The sequence below is a fragment of the Agelaius tricolor genome, unplaced genomic scaffold, assembly GCF_023055355.1.
Source record: "Agelaius tricolor isolate 1412-34295 unplaced genomic scaffold, bAgeTri1.0.p SCAF_5, whole genome shotgun sequence".
Lineage (NCBI taxonomy): Eukaryota > Metazoa > Chordata > Aves > Passeriformes > Icteridae > Agelaius > Agelaius tricolor.
The window spans coordinates 15,567,020-15,585,543 of NW_027269265.1; the positions used below are offsets into that span (position 1 = coordinate 15,567,020).

An 18,524-nucleotide genomic window follows, 5' to 3' on the forward strand; every position below is an offset into this window, starting at 1 on the left:
TGCTTATTTCTGCCCTTGGCCTTAAAACATTTAAAAGAAAAAAAAAAAAGTAGAGAAAACAATCCTCTGGTTTCCCATCTTCTCACAGAACCAGGAAAGACCTGCAAATACCAATCAGAAAAAATAATTATAACTGTTGTTGTAATTGTACTTGAACCAGTCTCTATCGCCTACAAAGCTCCTGGTTTTTAACTCACTCTCCCCGTCTCATAGCAAGACGCTCTTCTGAACATCAGCCGACCTTTTAGAAGAAAAAAACCCTTCCATTCTATTTATGCTGAGCTCTTCCTACGAGAGGATCCGGCTGCCAAGAGCATGGGTGACACAAGAGGAAAGAAGACCCTTGCTGTGACCTCGGTGGCGTTCGCTCCTTCCCTGCAGCTATTTACAACACGTAACTCTGCCTGTAGAAGGCATTAAAACAGCACCACACGCACACCCAAGCAAACGTGAATAACAAATCTCGGTGTTGCGGCAGTGTCGGTGACCCCGAGCAGCCGCAGGAGCGGACCCCGGGCGGGATTCCCGGGCCCCTCACGCCCCCTCTGGACCGCACCCGGCCGGCGCCGCGCACTGACGTCACGCACCGGGTGACGTCACGCGGCAATGGCGGCGCCCAGGGGCGCACGCGGGGCGCAGCGGCGGTAGCGGAACGCCGGGCCTGGATAGGGTCTACTCTGTGTCCCTGTGTCCCTCTCCGTCCCTCTCCGTCCCGGGGCTCCTGAGCGCGGTAAGCGCTGGGCGGGGCGGGGGGAGCAGGCGCCCGGAGCTGCCGCGTGTGGCGGCGGAGGCCGTGCTGGGCCCCGCCGCGGCTCCGGTGCTTCCCGGGGCGGGCAGGGCTGGGAGCGCTGTGCGGCCTGGTGAGGGGATTTATCCAGCGGTCCTGCTTTTATCTCCGGAGGTGTTCCAGGAGGGACGCAGTAGGCCTGGCCTGCCTGTAGTATTTCGTTATATTATAGCTTAAGTTATATTTTAGCTATATATGTATATTAGCTTGAAGTTATATTTAAGTTGTGTTATTGATATATCTAAAAAAGAAGTAATATAATTATTCCATGGATTCCCGTTTGCGTGAATATCAATGTGGTCTCCATTCTTTGTATTTGAAGGCCTTTTTTTTTCCTCCCTCGGTTTCATTTTTAGGTAAAAAATGAAGGCCAGAAAAGGAGGGAGATTTAGATCTTCCTTTAAATTGAAGCGAAAAGGCATTGAAGTAGTAGGAGAATGGAAAACCGTGCCGATCGACCCCAATCTGTTTGCTGAGGAGGAGTTTCGAGATATAGTGTGCTTGGAGGAACTCACAGACTACAAGCTAGTCAGTTCTTCCGAAGTGGGGAAAGTAAAAGAGAAGAAGAGAAAAGCTGAGAGTGCTTCTGAAGAAGGCAGTGAGGAGGTGGAAGAACCTGTTGTTCCTCCAAAAAAGAAAAAGAAAAACAAAGATTTGAGAAGCCAAACAGATAAAGGCAATACTCCTAATGCAGCAGAAACTGATGTGCTGGTTGATAAAGAGGCAAAGTGTAATGAAATAATCAAAGAAGAAGCTAATTGTGAAGACCGTGGTCATGTGACTGAGAGTATGTCAAGCAGAAGAGACACTCCAAGGAAGAAGAAAAAGAAGGTGCCTAAAAACAAGGCTTTTCAAGCACAGGAAGCCCTTCCATCAGTAGCTACTTCTAAAAAAGTCAAAAACTGGACAACAGAAGTTTTATCTGCCTCAACTGATCAAAAAGCTGATGTGTCTGCATGGAAAGACCTGTTTGTACCTGAGCCAGTGCTGCAGGCCTTGAGCTCCCTGGGGTTTAGTGCTCCAACTCCTATCCAAGCCTTAGCCTTGCCTTCTGCCATCCGGGATAACATGGATGTTCTTGGTGCTGCAGAAACAGGTACAAGTCTGTTCAGCTGATCCTGTGTGCTGGAGCATCCCTTTCTCTCCTTAAAATGTAGCCCATGGCTGCAAGGTTTTATATGCAGAAGAAGCAGCTTTTCTGTATTATAAAAGAGCTTTTGTCTTTTACATATCCAGAGTATTAATGGAGTGTTAAAACTTTGAAACTTACATGTTTGTAAGCATGGGAACTTACATGCTTGTGAACTTACATGTTTGTAAACATGTGAACATTCCCATCTTTACAAAGCATGCAAAGCTTTGAAGCCTCAATGAGTTTCTGTGCTTTTGGCAGAAGTCTCTTTTCCTGTTTCTGAAACTGCTTCCTGTTTTGGGAATGGTAAGGTGATACTCTGCAAAAGGCAGAATTAATGAAGCAAGCAGGGTCATTTCTGCAGCAGCCAAACACAATCTGTGGAGATAATTCATGCTAGTGTGGAGCAGTGAATGAACCTTGGGCACAGTGTTAAGTGTGAATATGACCCAGGTCCTACTCAGAGCAAAACGTGCCCACCCTGTGCTCTGTCCCCCGGCTTTGCCCGTTTGTTGTCAGCAGCCCTTCTCCCTGCTTAAAATGAGTTATTGCACTAATGGTTTGAGAGGTAGATTCACATCCATCTTGTGCTCAGCTCATGCTTTCAGTGTTGCTAGCCTTCATGAAATTTGTAATAGCTTCTTGTTTACTTAATGCTATGAAGTCTCAGAACATTGTGTTCCCTCAAACTTTGCAGTTCATACCTTTGAAGTTTTGTCTTTAGCAACATTTTTTCCCTAAAACACCTAGAGATAGGAAGTACAATTGGAAGCTGCCTTGGTTTAAAAGCTTCCTTTAGACTGTCTTCATTTGTTCCAGTTGCTTTATCTCACTGCTTCTCTGTAAAGTCATTTACTGCTCTCCAGCAAGAAGGTATAGTAACTAATAAGATATGCAGTCATTTGCATTTTTATTTTAATTAGAAGCTGCGTTGATGCTATTAGGTTTAGTAAGATTAGAAAGCCCCACAGGGAGTGTTTTTAAAAATGGAACTGAAAATTTAAATGATGTTTTGTACTGCAAAAAAGTGCCATTTTGCTGGTAAGCAAATTCCTCTCTAGCTGCAGAATGGCATGCATGGTTGTTGGCAGGCTATGTTGTTGCTTTATAATTTTGTATAACCCTGAGGTAGTAGGAATGTGTTTTGCTCATTTATTCTTTCATGAGTAAAATCCAGATTCTCCCCAGAGAGTCCATCGGATCATCATGTTCCTGTAGAAACTTGGGAGATCTGGACAACTGCCTGTAAGGAGGTGCTGCAGGGGAGAGGTTGAAACTCTAGTTCTTTTCTTCTGCATCCTGCAGCACCTCTTAACATTGGGCCTGAGGGAGAAATATGCAGAGTTAAAGAACTAATAAAGAACTAAATAACTAATATTTTCTAGTAGCAACATTGGGAAGACTGGGAAGATTTTGATACGGCAGTAGATCCATGTGCAGATCAGACAGAGGGAATGTCAAGACTTGGTTTTGCACTGGGTCTAACCCTTGCTGTTCATTACTGTGTAGAACCAGTGAAGTTTCTGGTTAAGGACCCAAATCTATGTGAAATTATACAATATGAAACTGCTTAAAAGAGCACAAATTGGCTTGAACTGTAGTACCAATATATTCCTTCCTTGTAGTTTTGCATGCCTGTATGTTTATAAAGATAACATGTCCCGTGAGGTGATAATTTGTTTAATTTGTGGGTGAATCTATTGCCTGTAGAATAGCCCTGATTATCACAGCCATAATCTATCTGGGTGCAGTACTGACATTTGCACCAGCAAACTGCATTACATTTAATTCAAAATCAGCAGTGCTTTTCACCTTAAAAACAGATATTCTGTATTACCAGAACCTTATTGTATAAGTGCTCTAAATACAGGTTATAAACATTTTCCACTTCAAGTGCAGGCAGAAGTCATAAAATACCTCCTAGCCATGCAGAAAGGTAAGTGGATACCAGACTTTGCAGCAACACTGGTCAGGATGATGACACTGGGCTTATCTGTATTAACTCATATTAAGGTTCTCCCCTTAAACAGGCAAAATTCTGTGTTGCTGAATTGGCAAACCTTTACAGCTTTTTGATATGGAAGGAATTGAGATGAGATTTCCAGAGGACTGTTTTCCAGCAGTGGCCTATTACAGGCATGGTGTAATAGTGTCTTGTACTCTGGATGCTGCTTTCATGTTTAGTGAACTGCTACATCTGAAAAGCTTAACTGGGGTGGATGTGCTACCAGGCTTTTCCTAAAGTCTTTATTACTGACAGATAGTTCAGAAGGGAATATGTGGCAGGGATGTAACTTGCAGTTAGTACAGTGAACTCTTGCAATTAAACTTGCTTTTGACAAGCCCTGTCTCTCCAAAGTGGATTCTTTCTTTTAAATTAGATGCATGTATTCTGATTATAAAAATGTGACCCAGTGCTAGATCAGGAAATTAGACAATGGAGTGTTTCAAAATACAGTATCTTAGCAAGTTGTAAATACAGGACTATAAATTGAAGATGGAAGCTAATAATCCTTCAAGTGCATTCCAGTTTGTCCTTGGCCTCATTTGCTATTGCTTTATTTGGAGAATGTTGATTAGAACTTTCAATTAGGGCATGGTATTCTCCTTATGGGCATACAATTCTTTAAAAATATCTTGACTGCAACTGCAGCTTTTTAAAAACACTTTTAGAACAAATAAATATGCCTGACCTGCTAGAGATTGGAAAAATACCTGTTCCCCAGGAACAGGGGAATGGAGATGTATAAAGGGAACAGGAGAAAAGATGCTACTGCTGCAAGTTTCTGGTCTTCTAAAGATCATGAGTTTGCATCTGTTACAATGCTGTGTTTTAAGAACAGTGTGTGATTGGCTGTTGCTTTTCTCATCTTTTCAAATAAATGACTTGTCAGTCTGTGTTATTATTCTTGTTTGTTTTTTTTTAGGAAGTGGCAAAACGCTTGCATTTGCAATTCCTATGATTCACTCTGTGCTGCAGTGGCAAAAATCAAATAACTCAACAACCAGAAATGACAGTGTTTCTAAAGAGTCCCATCAGCATCATGATGAACCAAGATGGGAAAATGAGGATGAAGCAGAAAAACTAACCCATCAGCAGGTTGAAGATAGCGGAGATGAAGATGATGCATCTTTCACAAAAGGCTGTGTGAAGGTGCTGGAAAATGTTGAATTTGATTCCAATGACGAGACACTCACTGTTGGCTCCGATAAAAACAGACCTCTTTTAGGACTGGTCCTTACTCCCACAAGAGAATTAGCTGTACAAGTAAAGCACCACATTGATGCAGTTGCAAAGTTTACAGGTATGTAAATCCCAGAGGCCATGATCCCCAGCCAGATTAGACTGTGTTCGGATCTTGGCATTGGTGTTGAGCCAGCATGTGTGCTGCACTTCCTTCCATAAAATCATAAAATTAGTATAACTTTTGAGGGGTTAGAGTTTTTACCACTGATGTGTGAGAAATGCATGGAGATTCTTCAGTGAGATGCTCATCGAGGTAAGCAGTTAACGTGAGCTATTTTGCTTTAAAGTGTGTCTTCCTTCAAAGAGGTATTGATTCATGCTCTCATAACACAGAATCAGTAATAGATACCTGGCGACAGATAACCTTCTTCTAGTTTTGGGTAATGTAGGCTCTATATAATTAATAATTTCATTATATATAAAATTTTTTATATATATATATATATAAATAATAATAATTTCATTTTTAACAAGTATATAAATCTTTGTATATACTGTATGTGTATAACTTTGTTTTGTCTAATAAAAAAAAAGTTATGGCCATAAATATTTAGGGTAGATAGCATTGCTGGATTGTCTGGCTTATCTCCTGCAGCAGTCAAGCCACAGAAGTGTTACTAAATAACATGCCTGACAAAAGCAGTTCTCCCCTCTTCCTTTCCTTTCCAAACCAGAAGTCAGTACATCTGTTAAGTGAATGAGTGAGGACATGTTGAAGACAGAAAGTTTTTCCCAATTCTCTCTACTTCTCCAGTACCAGTAATTGTTTATTTATTAAAGAGGTTATGTAGTGCAACACACTACTTTTAAGCCCATCTTTATTTGGTGTCTGTATGTCCTGCTGTGCTCCTCAGTCTGCATCTGATTACAAGGCTTATTTTAACTGCTAGGCTGAAATAATCAATTTATGTCATACAGTTCTGATAGGAGCAGTACTATTTATGTATAAAAATCTGCTGCCCAAGTGATAATATAGTTGCTGCAGCAGGAGAGGCAATATTTTGATGTGGACTTTTCATTGCCTCAAACTCACTTTGGGGAAAAAAACTGCTGAAATGTTTCACAAGTAGTCCAGAAGAGAGATCAGTGGAAGCTGGGATATTGTAAGGGTCTTGCACAGTAGCATTGAATTTATCAGGGGCCAGTGTGTTCTTTGAAGAAATAGGGTGAAATAAGCCATGTGTGGAGTCTGCTTCCAAAGATAAACTCCTTTCAGTACCTCTGCAATCTACTTAAAGCTAACGAGGTCTGTGCTACTGTGCAAGAATCAGTAATCGGGTGAGAGCATACTTTGTAGGATTATTCCATAGCAAATGAGCAGCTGTTTAGCAAGACAAGCATTTCTCAGTTTCTCAGTCTTATTCTTGAAAGGATCTTCTGGTTATTCTTAACAGGAATATGTTTGTTCATGCAAATATAATTGAGAAAACAGAAGACTCAGAAATTTGTGTAAACAAAACTAACAGCTATGGATGTGATTCTTCATGCTGTTAAAACACCGGTGCACTAATTCTTGGCATCTAACTATAATGAGAATTCTGTAAAATTGAGTGCATTTCTGTATGCTCAGTGTTACATAAAACCCCTGAAGTTTCCTGGCCAAAATGCTTGTTGAAAGTTGTGATGTAGACTGTTTAAAACACTTCATGAAGCAGATATATATAAAAACATTCGCTGGTAAATGAGTGGAATAAAATCTGTTATTTATATGTTCTAGGCATTAAGACTGCAATCCTAGTAGGAGGCATGGCTGCACAGAAGCAAGAACGTGTGCTGAATCGAAAGCCAGAAATTGTAATTGCAACCCCAGGCCGTCTGTGGGAGTTGGTTAAAGAGAGACACCCACATCTTTCAAATCTTCGTCAGCTCAGGTAAAAGGGCCTTTTCAGATGACTGCTGGATACTGAAGTGGGCAGCCCTGCATACTGGTTAGGTTTACTGACAGATTAAATAATTTAGACTACACAAGGTCACCTATTTCTGTGTCTGTGTTTTATTGAAATGCACATTGGTTATTTTGATGGAGGGATATGTCAGTTAAAGACAGTAGTAAAAAACTGATTCTTCACAAATATGCAGAAGGCTACTGTAGCTGCTCCAGCATACCTGGTGTTCCTTTTGGTTTTATATGCATAACATCCTTTATATGTTTAGCAGGAAAAGTTGTTCTTAAATGTATCAGGTTTGTATTTAGCTGCACAAGTGTATTTTTACTGTGTGTTTTCTACTTGACAGGTGCCTTGTGATTGATGAAGCAGACCGAATGGTTGAGAAAGGTCACTTCTTAGAGCTGTCTCAGTTGCTGGAAATCTTAAATGATTCACAGTATAACCCTCGACGACAGACTTTTGTTTTTTCTGCCACTTTGACTTTAGTCCATCAGACCCCTGCAAGAGTTTTACAAAAAAAGAATGCTAAAAAGATGGACAAGAAGACCAAACTAGAATTGTTAATGGAAAAAGTAGGAATAAAGGGCAAACCCAAAGTAATAGACTTAACAAGGAAAGAGGCTACTGTTGAGACACTGACAGAAACCAGAATCCACTGCAACACAAATGAGAAGGACTATTATCTCTATTACTTTCTTCTCCAGTATCCCGGAAGAACCATGGTCTTTGCAAACAGCATAGACTGTGTAAAACGCCTCAGTTCTCTCCTCACAATCTTAAATTGTGATCCTCTTCCTTTGCATGCCAACATGCACCAAAAGCAAAGGCTGAAAAACCTGGAAAGGTTTGCTGAGCGAGAGAGGTGAGTTGATTTTCAACTTCCTAGTAGAGAAAAAAAGAAATTTCATGAAGGGTGGTGGTGAGGGGAAACAACTCTGTTAGAGTAGGAGCAGCTTGGGGAAGTTCACTGAGGATAGGAGTCCCCTGTTCATGAGCCCAAGATATTAATGATTAAGGATGAGGTTTCACAGTTAAGGTGATGAACTGGAGCAAGTTCAGTGGAAGGCCACCAAGATACTCAAGAAGCACTGGCTCTGCAAGAGAAGAGGCTGAAGGGACTGGGTGTTTGTATTATCTAGGAAAAGTATTTTGTGGGGAGCTAGTGGCAGCCCTCTGGCACCATAAGAGATGGTTATCCAGAAGATGGAGCCAGGCTTTTCAGAGTGGTGCTTGATGGGAGGATGAGGGGTAATGAGTGCAAGTTGAAATAAGAGATTCAGGCTGGATATGAGAGAGTTTTTTCTCTGTGAGGACAGTTGAATATGGGAACAGGCTGCTTGTCTTGGAGTTTTTTGAGGCTCAGTTGGATAAAAGCCCTGAGCAACCTAGTCCAGTCTTGCAGCTCACCCTGTTTTGAAGAGATTTTTCTAGAGATCTCCTGAGGTCCACTAGAGCCTGTGGTCTGGGAGCTTGTTCATGCTGAAGGAGCTGTCACTTGCTTTGTTTTCTGACATTATTTTAGAACTGTCCTGCACAGCTCTGCCCAGGTCTTGGCTCTGGAGCTCATTTGATCCTCTGTAAGTTATTGAATCTCCCTAAACCATCAGAAAACCACTTATTGCTTTTTGCTTATTTGCAGGTTTAATTATATAAATCAGTATCTTGAGGGTTGAGGAATCTTTGAGCAATGCAGAAGAATGGCAGTTGTGCCTTTCAGCAGTAGTGGGCAGCCAGGGCTTACCCAAGCAGACCCATCCTACCATTGTAGGAAACATTGTTTGGGGTGTCTTTGGCATGGCCTTTGGGAGGAGATTTTTAGTGTCATTACTTCCATAGTGCAGAAGCCTCACAGCTGAGTCCTGCTGTGAACTGCTGCGTGCTGTCTGGGAGTTTGTACCTTGTTAATAGATCCAGGCATGGAGAACAAGGTAGAATTGCTGTGATGGAGCTGCAGCATCCCTTGGCAAATGTATTGATAGCATTTGCATAGGTCAGGTGAAGTGTTTTCAGAGACTGCAGATTTTCAAGGCAGGAAAGAAATTTATGAGACCATCTCTCGTGGCCTTGTGCAGATTGCAAGCTGTAGAATTTTCTGTTGTTATTTCTGCTTTGAACCTTGTAGCAATAGAGTATGCAGTCAGATGCTATAAAATCTTAACAAATTTCTGTTACCTGAAAGCTACTCATTTCAGTTGGTGGGAGATGTTTTTAAAACAAACTGTTCCATATCCTGGGGAGACTGCTGTCTCTGTAGAGACTGCTTATATAAAAGAACAACTTCTTTGAGTAGTTCATTTTGTCTAACAATAAAGAGAAATAGTAATTGTTAGAACAGAACTCCCCCTTTATTTCTAGGTTTTAATTTACTGAGAGTATATTTGAGTACAAGTTGGTAAAAGATACTTCACCCCCAAAAACCTGTTATTTATATAGATAATGTTAATAATGTGATTTTTCTCAACTGGTGAAACTTTTAATAACATGTACTGCCAGAGGATCAATTGTGTTGTTGATGGTGGGGTTGTAGCAAGCTAAAGAAATTCTTTAGAACCTAGACAGTGCACTGAAAAGTGTAATGCAGGGGCACATATCTCCCCTTCCTCATTGAATAGCAATTTTTTCTAGCATTCTTGTGAACTTAGAGAGAAGAAAAACATAGGAAAACAGGATCCAGCAAGGTAGTGCATTTATTTATTGAAAACAGAATAGACCTGCTGAAGGCAACACTTGCATTTTAAATTTTACTTTAAGAATTATTGTTTCAAGACCACCCTTGAGGTAAATTGGGAATCATTTCTGTAAGGGCAAACAGAATGCATATGTCCTACAGATAGTACAGTATAAACTTGTTTCTTACTGCTGTGGTAGAATTCTTGGTTGCTGTGTTTTATGTTCCTTGGCAAATTTTTTGCTCTTCAATTTTACATTCATTAAATTTTGTCACTTTCTCAGCTGTGTCCTCCTGACAACAGATGTTGCAGCTCGTGGTCTTGATATTCCTAATGTCCAGCATGTCATCCACTACCAGGTTAAGCATTTTTAATATTTTTCCTTTTACTATTCTGGTTTGATAGAAGTTTTTGCTAATCCAAATCCTGAACACAGTAAAGCTGTAATTCTTGGACCCATATATAGTATAGTCCCAAGTACAGAGATTAAATCATTCAACTGTCCTTAGTGCTTTGTACTTAAAGATCTCATTTCTGCAGTGACTGTAGGTAGCATTTTATGAATGTGTGATTATGTATCAGAAATGACATAATAGATACGATCCTCCTTGCTTTTTGCTTACCTTTGATATCCAAAGGTGTCAGATTACTCAGCCTTATAACTCTTCTCTGAAGACACATAAAAAATTGGGTTCTCTGGCTTCCCGCAGGTGCCTCGCACCTCGGAGCTCTACGTGCACAGGAGCGGCCGCACGGCCCGAGCGGCCCACGAGGGGCTCAGCCTGCTGCTGATTGGCCCCGAGGACTTGATCAACTTTCGGAAAATCTATAAAACACTGGAGAAGAGTGAAGAGCTGCCATTTTTCCCAGTTGATGCCAAGTGCATGACTTCTATTAAGGTAAAGAAATAACATTTTTTTTTGCAGCCTGAGTAGTTGCTTCCTTATTTATATTATTGATATAAATTTGCCTGTTATATTATAGCAATAAATTATATCAATAATTATTTATATCAATGTTATATTTATATCACTTAATTATATTTTTGATATAATATTGCCTGTCGCGCTTTTTCCAGGTTTCAGATGAAATTTACTCTTGAGGATCTGGATTAGAAAATTAAGTTAATTGCACTTTATATTTTTTTAGCAATATCTATGATTTCTCATCAATAAATGGCCCAAGAAAGTTGTTCAAACATAAACATCACTTATGTTTTTCCAGAAACAGTACAGGGAAGTGGATATGTTTTGTGGCTGTGCAGCTGGGATGTCTCTGCTAAGTACATTGTTTGAAGCCTCTTATGTTAGGAACAGACTAGAGAACAGTAGCAGGTTCAGGGATATTCAGTGGTCTTCACCTGCCTCTTCCCATCTGAAGTTGTGAGTTGTCTGCTTTTCTAAAAGTTTTTGTACTGTGAGGCCACAGCTGCCAAGGAGTCAAACTGTGTTTCCTGTCAAACTGTGTTTCCCTTTCCTAGGTTATTGCTCATTTTAAAGGTGATTCAGCCACTAACTCACAAGATACACAATGGTTAGAATTTACAAAACAGTGTGTTTAAGAAAGCATCTAGCTAGCCATTGCAGATTTTCTACTTCTTTAATAAGAGACTATTTCATGTCTCAGCATTGTCTTAGCAGTTTGGATGGTCAGTCATACACAAATGGGACATATTTAAATACTAGATTTTAAAGGAATCCAGCTGGGGTAGAAATGTCTGAATATTGCACAGTCATTGAAAACAGGGAAGAGTGCAAGCAGTCAGATAATGCAGCAGGTGTCTTCCTCATGGTATTTTGATTCAGGCTTACCTACTTGGATTGGACTGAGCCCAGGGTCTACCCCAGTGGCAACCGCAATACTTGGGAATAATGACAGGAATTTTCAAAACCCAGGCTTGCTGGTATTCCTTTCAGGAATGCAGCTTTCTGAAAGAGGAAAGGAAATCAAATAGATGCTTCCACAGATTCTTTTTTTTTCCTCTTGGTAGTAATGAAGAGAATCTGATTCCCACCCCTATCTCCCCCATCGTCCCTTCCACCCACTAAATGTTACTAGTTACTGAGAGAAATCTGTTATTTTGAAGTGTTGCTTCAGAGGTTCCTTCTGTGTTTCTTGATGAGTAGTTGTTGGCTCTTAGCATGCTCTGTCAATTAATGGGCAAATAAATGTTGTTTCTACACTTTCTTTTTCCTGTCACCATCTCTATCTGTAATAGTGCTCCTCTCCCCAGAAGAGATCTCTGTAATTGTAGTTGCTGGACTCCAGCCTCATAAGCCCTTGCAACAGTCCTATCTTGTTTATGCTTTGTCCTGGGTTTAACCACAAAGTCAATGTAGTTGGGACTAATAGTGCTGCTGGTTCTTTGTCTGTCCTGTTGGCACACTCCTTTTCTCCTTTTGCATGCCTTCATTCAAGTTCAGGAAAAGTTTGAAGGGGTTTCACTTGAGAGGAAAAGAATTGTTGAACCAGGATAGATTTAAAGAGGACTTAAATTTTACAGAGATGGAAAAGGTTGCTTTAAATTTCTTGTAATGATCTAACAAGTGACTGACTCAGTAGTCCACTGCGAGTGTTAGTCCTTCTCTCACTGCAGTAATTACCCTGGCAGTCCTGGCTGCTGCTGTTACTGTGCAGCACTATTCTGATTCCTGCATGGTTTTGCTTTATGCAACTTCAGGCACATTCCAAAGAGCAGAACTTGCTTCTAGTTGGTTCATAATTGCTGTTAGTGCAGATTTTCTTTCCACAGAGAATTAGTTATTTGTTTGGCCCAGCTGGAAGCCTGCAGGTCAGGTTAAGTTTGCTGGACATCTTTGTTCCACCTGTGTGCAGCTGGGAAGAAGGACAGGACATTCTGTCCTGTGCCTAAACAAGATCCAGGTGCATTCCTGAAGATATGATCTGTTCCTTCCATATGGCCTGCAGGAGTTTACTTTCTTCAGAGTGGAATGAAAGTACTGGCTTCTCCTTACTGCTGAGACTAATAACTCTTAGATCAAGCTGTACTATATAAGTATGTAACTTGGAAATGATTGGTGTCTGAATCATGGTTTGTTCTTGATGTCTCTCAAGTGTTTATAATGATTCATTCATAGAAAGTTGAGCTAACATTCAGGTATGTTTAGTAGTTGAGATGTTTAAGAAGTCAGATTCTATCATGGATCTAAGGAAGGAAAACGCTAGTGAATGATGATGTGTTTAGTAGGTGGGACATGAGTAGGGAACAAAAGTGTCTCTGCACCCCAGATGCATTGCAGTGCATGCTCTCAAACACTCTGCTGAAGTACCCCACATTTTAACCTGATCATAATGTCTAAATGTACTTTCATTGCAGGAACGGATGAACTTGGCAAGGCAGATTGAGAAGGCAGAATTTTTCAACAGTCGGGCAAAGCAACACAACTCCTGGCTCCAGCAAGCTGCAGAGGCTCTTGAGATGGATCTTGATGATGACATGTTGATGGGCAAGTAGAAAATGTTTTTTCCATGGATGTGCTCAGTAGGGCCCATAGTGCTGGTGTCCAGAAGAAGCCTCACCATGGCAGAGAAGCTTCAAAAGCTTCAGGGCAGAAGTTGGGGGGAATGAAAGGAGTGTTGTTGGTGCATGGTGTTAGTGCTTTTTCAGGATGGTTGTGCAGCTGGAGCTGAGGAAGCAAAGTGTGACTGTTCTGACAAGTCTGCATGTTGTAGGACCAGAATTGGTGAGCTTCTGGCAAACATTTCAGAATAATCTAAGCAGCCCAGTATGTCCTGATTTGAGTCTTGTCCCCTCTTGTCATAGAGAAGGCTATTTCCACACTTCTGCTTCTCTCTCCCACTCTCTTGTAGTCAGGCATCAGGACAGGAGCCTGACAGCTCTGTGTGGGAACAAGCAGGAAGTGCTAGGGAACACCAAATATTATGTGAGCCTTAAGTAGGTTGAGCTGTGTGGGCTAAGTGGCCGATACATATATTGAAAATGATGAGGTTTTTGGTGGTTTGTTAGAAGTAAATAATTTCTTACATTTTTAAAATTAAATATTTTTCAGGCTGTAGCTGAGAGAATTTGTAGGGTTGTACAACTGCAAGTGGCTATTAGTTCAATGTCATGAAATTTTGCAAAGCTTAGAAGCACTGTAAAATGCCCCATTGTTTGTTCATATTTCAGGAGCTGTAGGTATGATTTCCCACCTGTTCTTTGAAGGCAGGCTGAATAGGGTTGCTGCAGAAGTCACTTCAGATTAGTCTGGCACTAACCTGTTAGATGCTAAGTATGCCAATGCCTTTATTTTGAAACATGTTTAGATTAATTGTCTTTATTCATGCCTGGACTAGCTGCTTCTCAAGTAGCAAGCAAACATTAACCATCTCTGTCTGCATTGTTCAGGAGTGCTTTCAGATAATTAGCACTCTGCTGTCTTGTTTTGACGTAATCAGAGTATGCTGTGTTTTGGAATGAGTTTCCAAATAGCACATCCAGTCCAAGTAAGTTGTAACTCTCAAGTGAAAGACTTTGTAATTGCCAGCCAGAAACTTGCCAGGTTTATGCTTTAAAGTGTACTCAGTCTCTAATTCTTGTGTGCCTTGTTGGAGCCCAATTAAACTCCCAGTCATTCGTGCCATAAGTGAAGTGCCTCTTACACAGTTACAAAAGATTTAGTAATTTGCTTTCAATTTTACCTTACAGCAAGCTTGATTTCATTTTTCTCCTCAGTTCAGGCCTTAACTGTGGTTACTCAGTAGTCAGGATTCTTCTTGATCTCATTATCTGGTGAACAGCCTGGGTGATCTGAAAATGTCACAGATGACTGGGGGTTGAGTGACCTTGTTAGAGAGAGAAAGCTGGGGTCAGCATCTGCCCTTATCAGGTCTTACAAACACCTGCAATGCAAGTTTATTTCTTGTTGTAACATTCTGTATCTTTGATTTCTGCCCCAAGGAAGAAAAGCTAGTGAGCAAGAAGAAAGCCAGAAGCAAAAGATGCTGAAGGGGATGAAAAACCAACTGAAACATATGTTGTCCCAGCCACTGTTTAAAGTCCTTATGAAAACCAAGTACCCAACACAGTCTGGAAAACTACTCTTGCCTCAGACATCAGAGAGCATTTCAGCTCTAGGTGCCATGTCCAAAAAGCAAGCCAAGAAGAAGAAATCAGTAAAATAAAATTAGATAACAGCAAGATCATTCAGTGTGACAGAAGCAAGGACTATCCTCAATCAAGGCTGTCAGTGCTTGTGGAGGATCCCAGCTAGAAGACAGATTGTGTAAGGATGTTGCCTGTGTATTGGTTGTGCAGGCACAAAACAAAATGCTGATTTAAAGGGCTTAATTAACATCTGGTTAGTTACTGTTGAATATTGTCTTGGATCTTGGTTTTTTATGTTCTTATTTTTTTTCACAAATCTCTATATTAATAGAAGTTAATTAGTTTTTACATAGTTCTGATAATTACTCCACTTTGTGAGATGGGGTAAGAGTTACTGAGTGGAATTCACTGTGGGCATACTCTAATGGTAAAACTTGATTTGAATTTTAATGTTTTTGAAGGACAGGGGAAGGTCAGCTATATACAGTGCAAGTACAGACTGAGCTGGTGGTAGTGGGAGGTTTGGCTTTTACTGCCTCCAGCTCAGTGTGGAAGGCAGAAAATACAGATAATGTTACCAGTAAGTCTGCAGTTCTGGTTGTGGAAATGTCCCTGTTTTCTTTCTCCTCTGATAATATTTCTGCTCTGTTCTCACCAGCTTTAATTCTCTTAGTCCTGTGTTAATACATTTGAATGTGCAAATAAAAAGTGAGGGTGGCAATGAGTCAGGACTGATCTTGGGAGATGTGTAGATTTCTGAGGAGTAAATGTTGCTACTCAGTGTTTTCTTGATTAATATTTGAAGTTAAGCCTGTATTTGAAAACATGTTAGAACCATGACCTTTACTGTAATAGAAAAAATGATGTTTTGAAATGTCACTTTTAAAGATTGCTCCATGATAATTGTGCTTTTAAATAATTCTTACTTAATCTGGGCAAATATTTTTTAAACTGTTTTTTAAAATATGTCAGAAAAATATATTTTGAATTTTTGTTAAATTATAGCTGCCATAAACTTCAAAGCCTGTGTCTGTTTTCAGTTACTTGAAATTTCTAAATCCCTTATGGCTGATGCTGTTTACACTTAGCAGGCAAGGAGAGGGGAAAAGTACCCAAAAGACAAGACAGTGGAATCTGTATTGGTGGGAGGACAGGTAACCTTCACCTTCTGGCTCTGGGTGAGGCTTAGTTTCTGTGTCTCAAACTGTGGAATGAACCAGTGTCACTGCCATGACAAGAATCACCAATTTACTCAGCTACCCAGGGAAATTTGTCTGTGGAGTTGAGACTTGCTAGTTATGTGACAATAGCAAACTCTTTATTCTTTCATGTGTGTAAATAATTGAAGCCCTCTGTCTCTGGAGGGCTTTTCTTGTTTTCATGCATTACTGAAGAAGAGACAGTGTAATCATAAGCATACAGAGCTTGTCAATGATGTATGAGACTTTCCTTGCACTGCACTGCTTGTCTCATGCTCTTGGGAGCAGAGGGGAAGGTTCTGGGGAGAAGAGATGGGAAGGTTGTATTTCCTCTCTCATGTGAGGAGATGCATCTTCGGAGTTAATGTGACATCTGAAAAATAAAAACAATTTTATGACAGTTCCTTGTAAGGAAGGCTGAAAAAAGAACTGAACAAAGGTAAGCATGCCCTCATTTTTTTTGCATGCCATTTTAATCAGACTCTTATAGAATGATATGGAAACTTGTATTGGTTTTGCATCCTGAAGGGTTAGAAGACCAGGTAAGTCTTTTCTGAATCTTATGATGCATTTCTGTTTCCATTTCATTAACAAAATCAAGGCTGGATCCTGACAACAGAGCTCAGCATCTCCCCATCTGAATCTGCATGAGTTTTGGCAATTTCTACTTCCATGAGATCATGAGGAGAACTGAGTTGGGGACAGAGAGTCTTGTTATTTAATTTCTATCATTGCTATGAAGTTTTTCAGCTGCTTCTGTTTCCCTGTGTTTAACCCAGCTCTCACACTCTCAGCCCACTGTCTTGCCAAGTCTCCCCAGGATGGAGCATGGCACTTGTGCCCTCCTTGCTGCTTTCATAGAATCATAAAACCTAATTCCACCATGCCCAATAGCAAAGTGCCACATCCACTTGTTTTTTGAACACTCTAGGGGTGCTGACTGCACCACTTCCCTGGAGAGCCTGTTCCAATGCTTAATGGTTCATGTTTGCTTGTGGGACATGCTCTGGGACTGGTTTTCTTCTGCAGCCTCTTATGTGCTCTGCATGAACTCTCAATGCTTAAATCTACTGATGCTGCACCCCCACAGGAACTAAAGCAGAAATTGGACCCTAAAAATATCTCAGTGTCTTAAAAAGAACACTTGTCTAGAGCTCTGAAAGCTCTCTTGTGGCTGCTTGTTTTGCCTTGTCATTACCTTAGCAGGATACCCTGAGTCTTCTAGCTAGAGGAAAAACCTAATATTTGCTTTAGCTAATTTTGAAGAATTGGTAAATCTATAACTGAAAGATATTACCATTTAGCAGCCCCACTCCTATGTGAATGAAGTTACTCCAGAAAGAGGACAGTAAAGTGGAATGTTTTCTCTATCTCTGATTTGTATGTGTACTACTGGTGCATATTAGACATGAAGAGTTTTACATCAAGTCCATATGGGCAATGCCATCTTCCTGTTTATCAAATATGTAGTAGCAAATGTTTTCTCTAACGCTGTGCTGGCACAGCAGTTACAGTGAGGCCTCTAACCAGTAATCTCGTGTTTTGTGGCAGCTTATGTCTGCTGAAATACCCATAATTAAAGGACTTATTAAGTCTCTTTAAGCTGTCAAAGCAACTTCCAAGTAGTTTAATAAAAGCATGACTTCAGCAGAGTGGTGGTAGGCTTCAAGCTGATACAGAGCAACCAGTACTACCTAAAAAAGAAGTGAAACAATTGCTTCTGAACCTTCTTTTTTTTTCTAAATGCATGGGGCCAGTTGATCTCATCCCTGCCACAGAGTTCCTGCTCTGTCATACTCTAAAGAAAAGGAAGAGTCCCTGCAGTTTAAGGCATCTGCTAAGGAGATAGTTTGGACAGGATCTCACATATTAGACAAGAGAGTTTCCTGACATTCCCCATGCCTTTTCTTTCCTCCCCTGTATGTTAATAAAACAGTAAATTAGCAGAGCAGAAGCTGGAGTGGTGCCTTGCCATATGCCAGCAGCCCAGGCACAGGGCTGGCCATGTGGCACAGGGGAGGTAATTCACACCTTCCTGAGAGAGGGCTGGGTACCCCACGCTTTCTGCAATTAGTCTGTATCACTCCCTGAGGGACAGGAGATAGGAAAGGGACACTTCTTGACAGCCTCACCTCACACAGCCTGACACAAGCAGGAAAATGTGGTTTGTGGGTGCCTGAGCTATTCCAGACTTTCTGATGAATGGCTTGGTGAAAGAAGGAGCTCAGAAGACATGAATGACTGATATATAGCAAGCAACAATCTGTAAGTAATACCCAAAAGTCACTGTAGAAAAGTAGGATGTTGTCAGTGGTCATAGGTTTGGGAAGTAGAAGGGAGGCACAAGACAGAAGGGGTCTCTTTAGGAAAATTATCCTGGTTCTGTAACCTCCGTAGATGCCCTCCATGTAGCCCCCTTCTGACACTCAGGAAGATGTCTGATACTCTTCTGGCCTGTGAGAGATTTTCTATTTCAGCTTCTTTTTGTTTTCAGCTTCCTCAGTGTTTTCTCAAGTCAATCATAAGCTCCTCC

The 18,524-nt window shown here is 40.8% G+C and overlaps 1 protein-coding gene across 1 annotated transcript; it reads left to right on the plus strand.

Annotated features, from left to right (window-relative positions):
• Positions 1-564: 564 nt before the first annotated feature.
• On the plus strand, positions 565-15,791 carry DDX24 (DEAD-box helicase 24). The gene is made up of 9 exons (XM_071426558.1): positions 565-730; positions 1,144-1,883; positions 4,847-5,224; positions 6,884-7,037; positions 7,402-7,917; positions 10,008-10,083; positions 10,435-10,623; positions 13,062-13,195; positions 14,650-15,791. The coding sequence occupies exons 2-9, from the start codon at positions 1,151-1,153 to the stop codon at positions 14,867-14,869; spliced, it is 2,400 nt and encodes a 799-aa protein (XP_071282659.1). The 5' UTR covers positions 565-730; positions 1,144-1,150; the 3' UTR covers positions 14,870-15,791.
• The last annotated feature ends 2,733 nt before the right edge of the window (positions 15,792-18,524 follow it).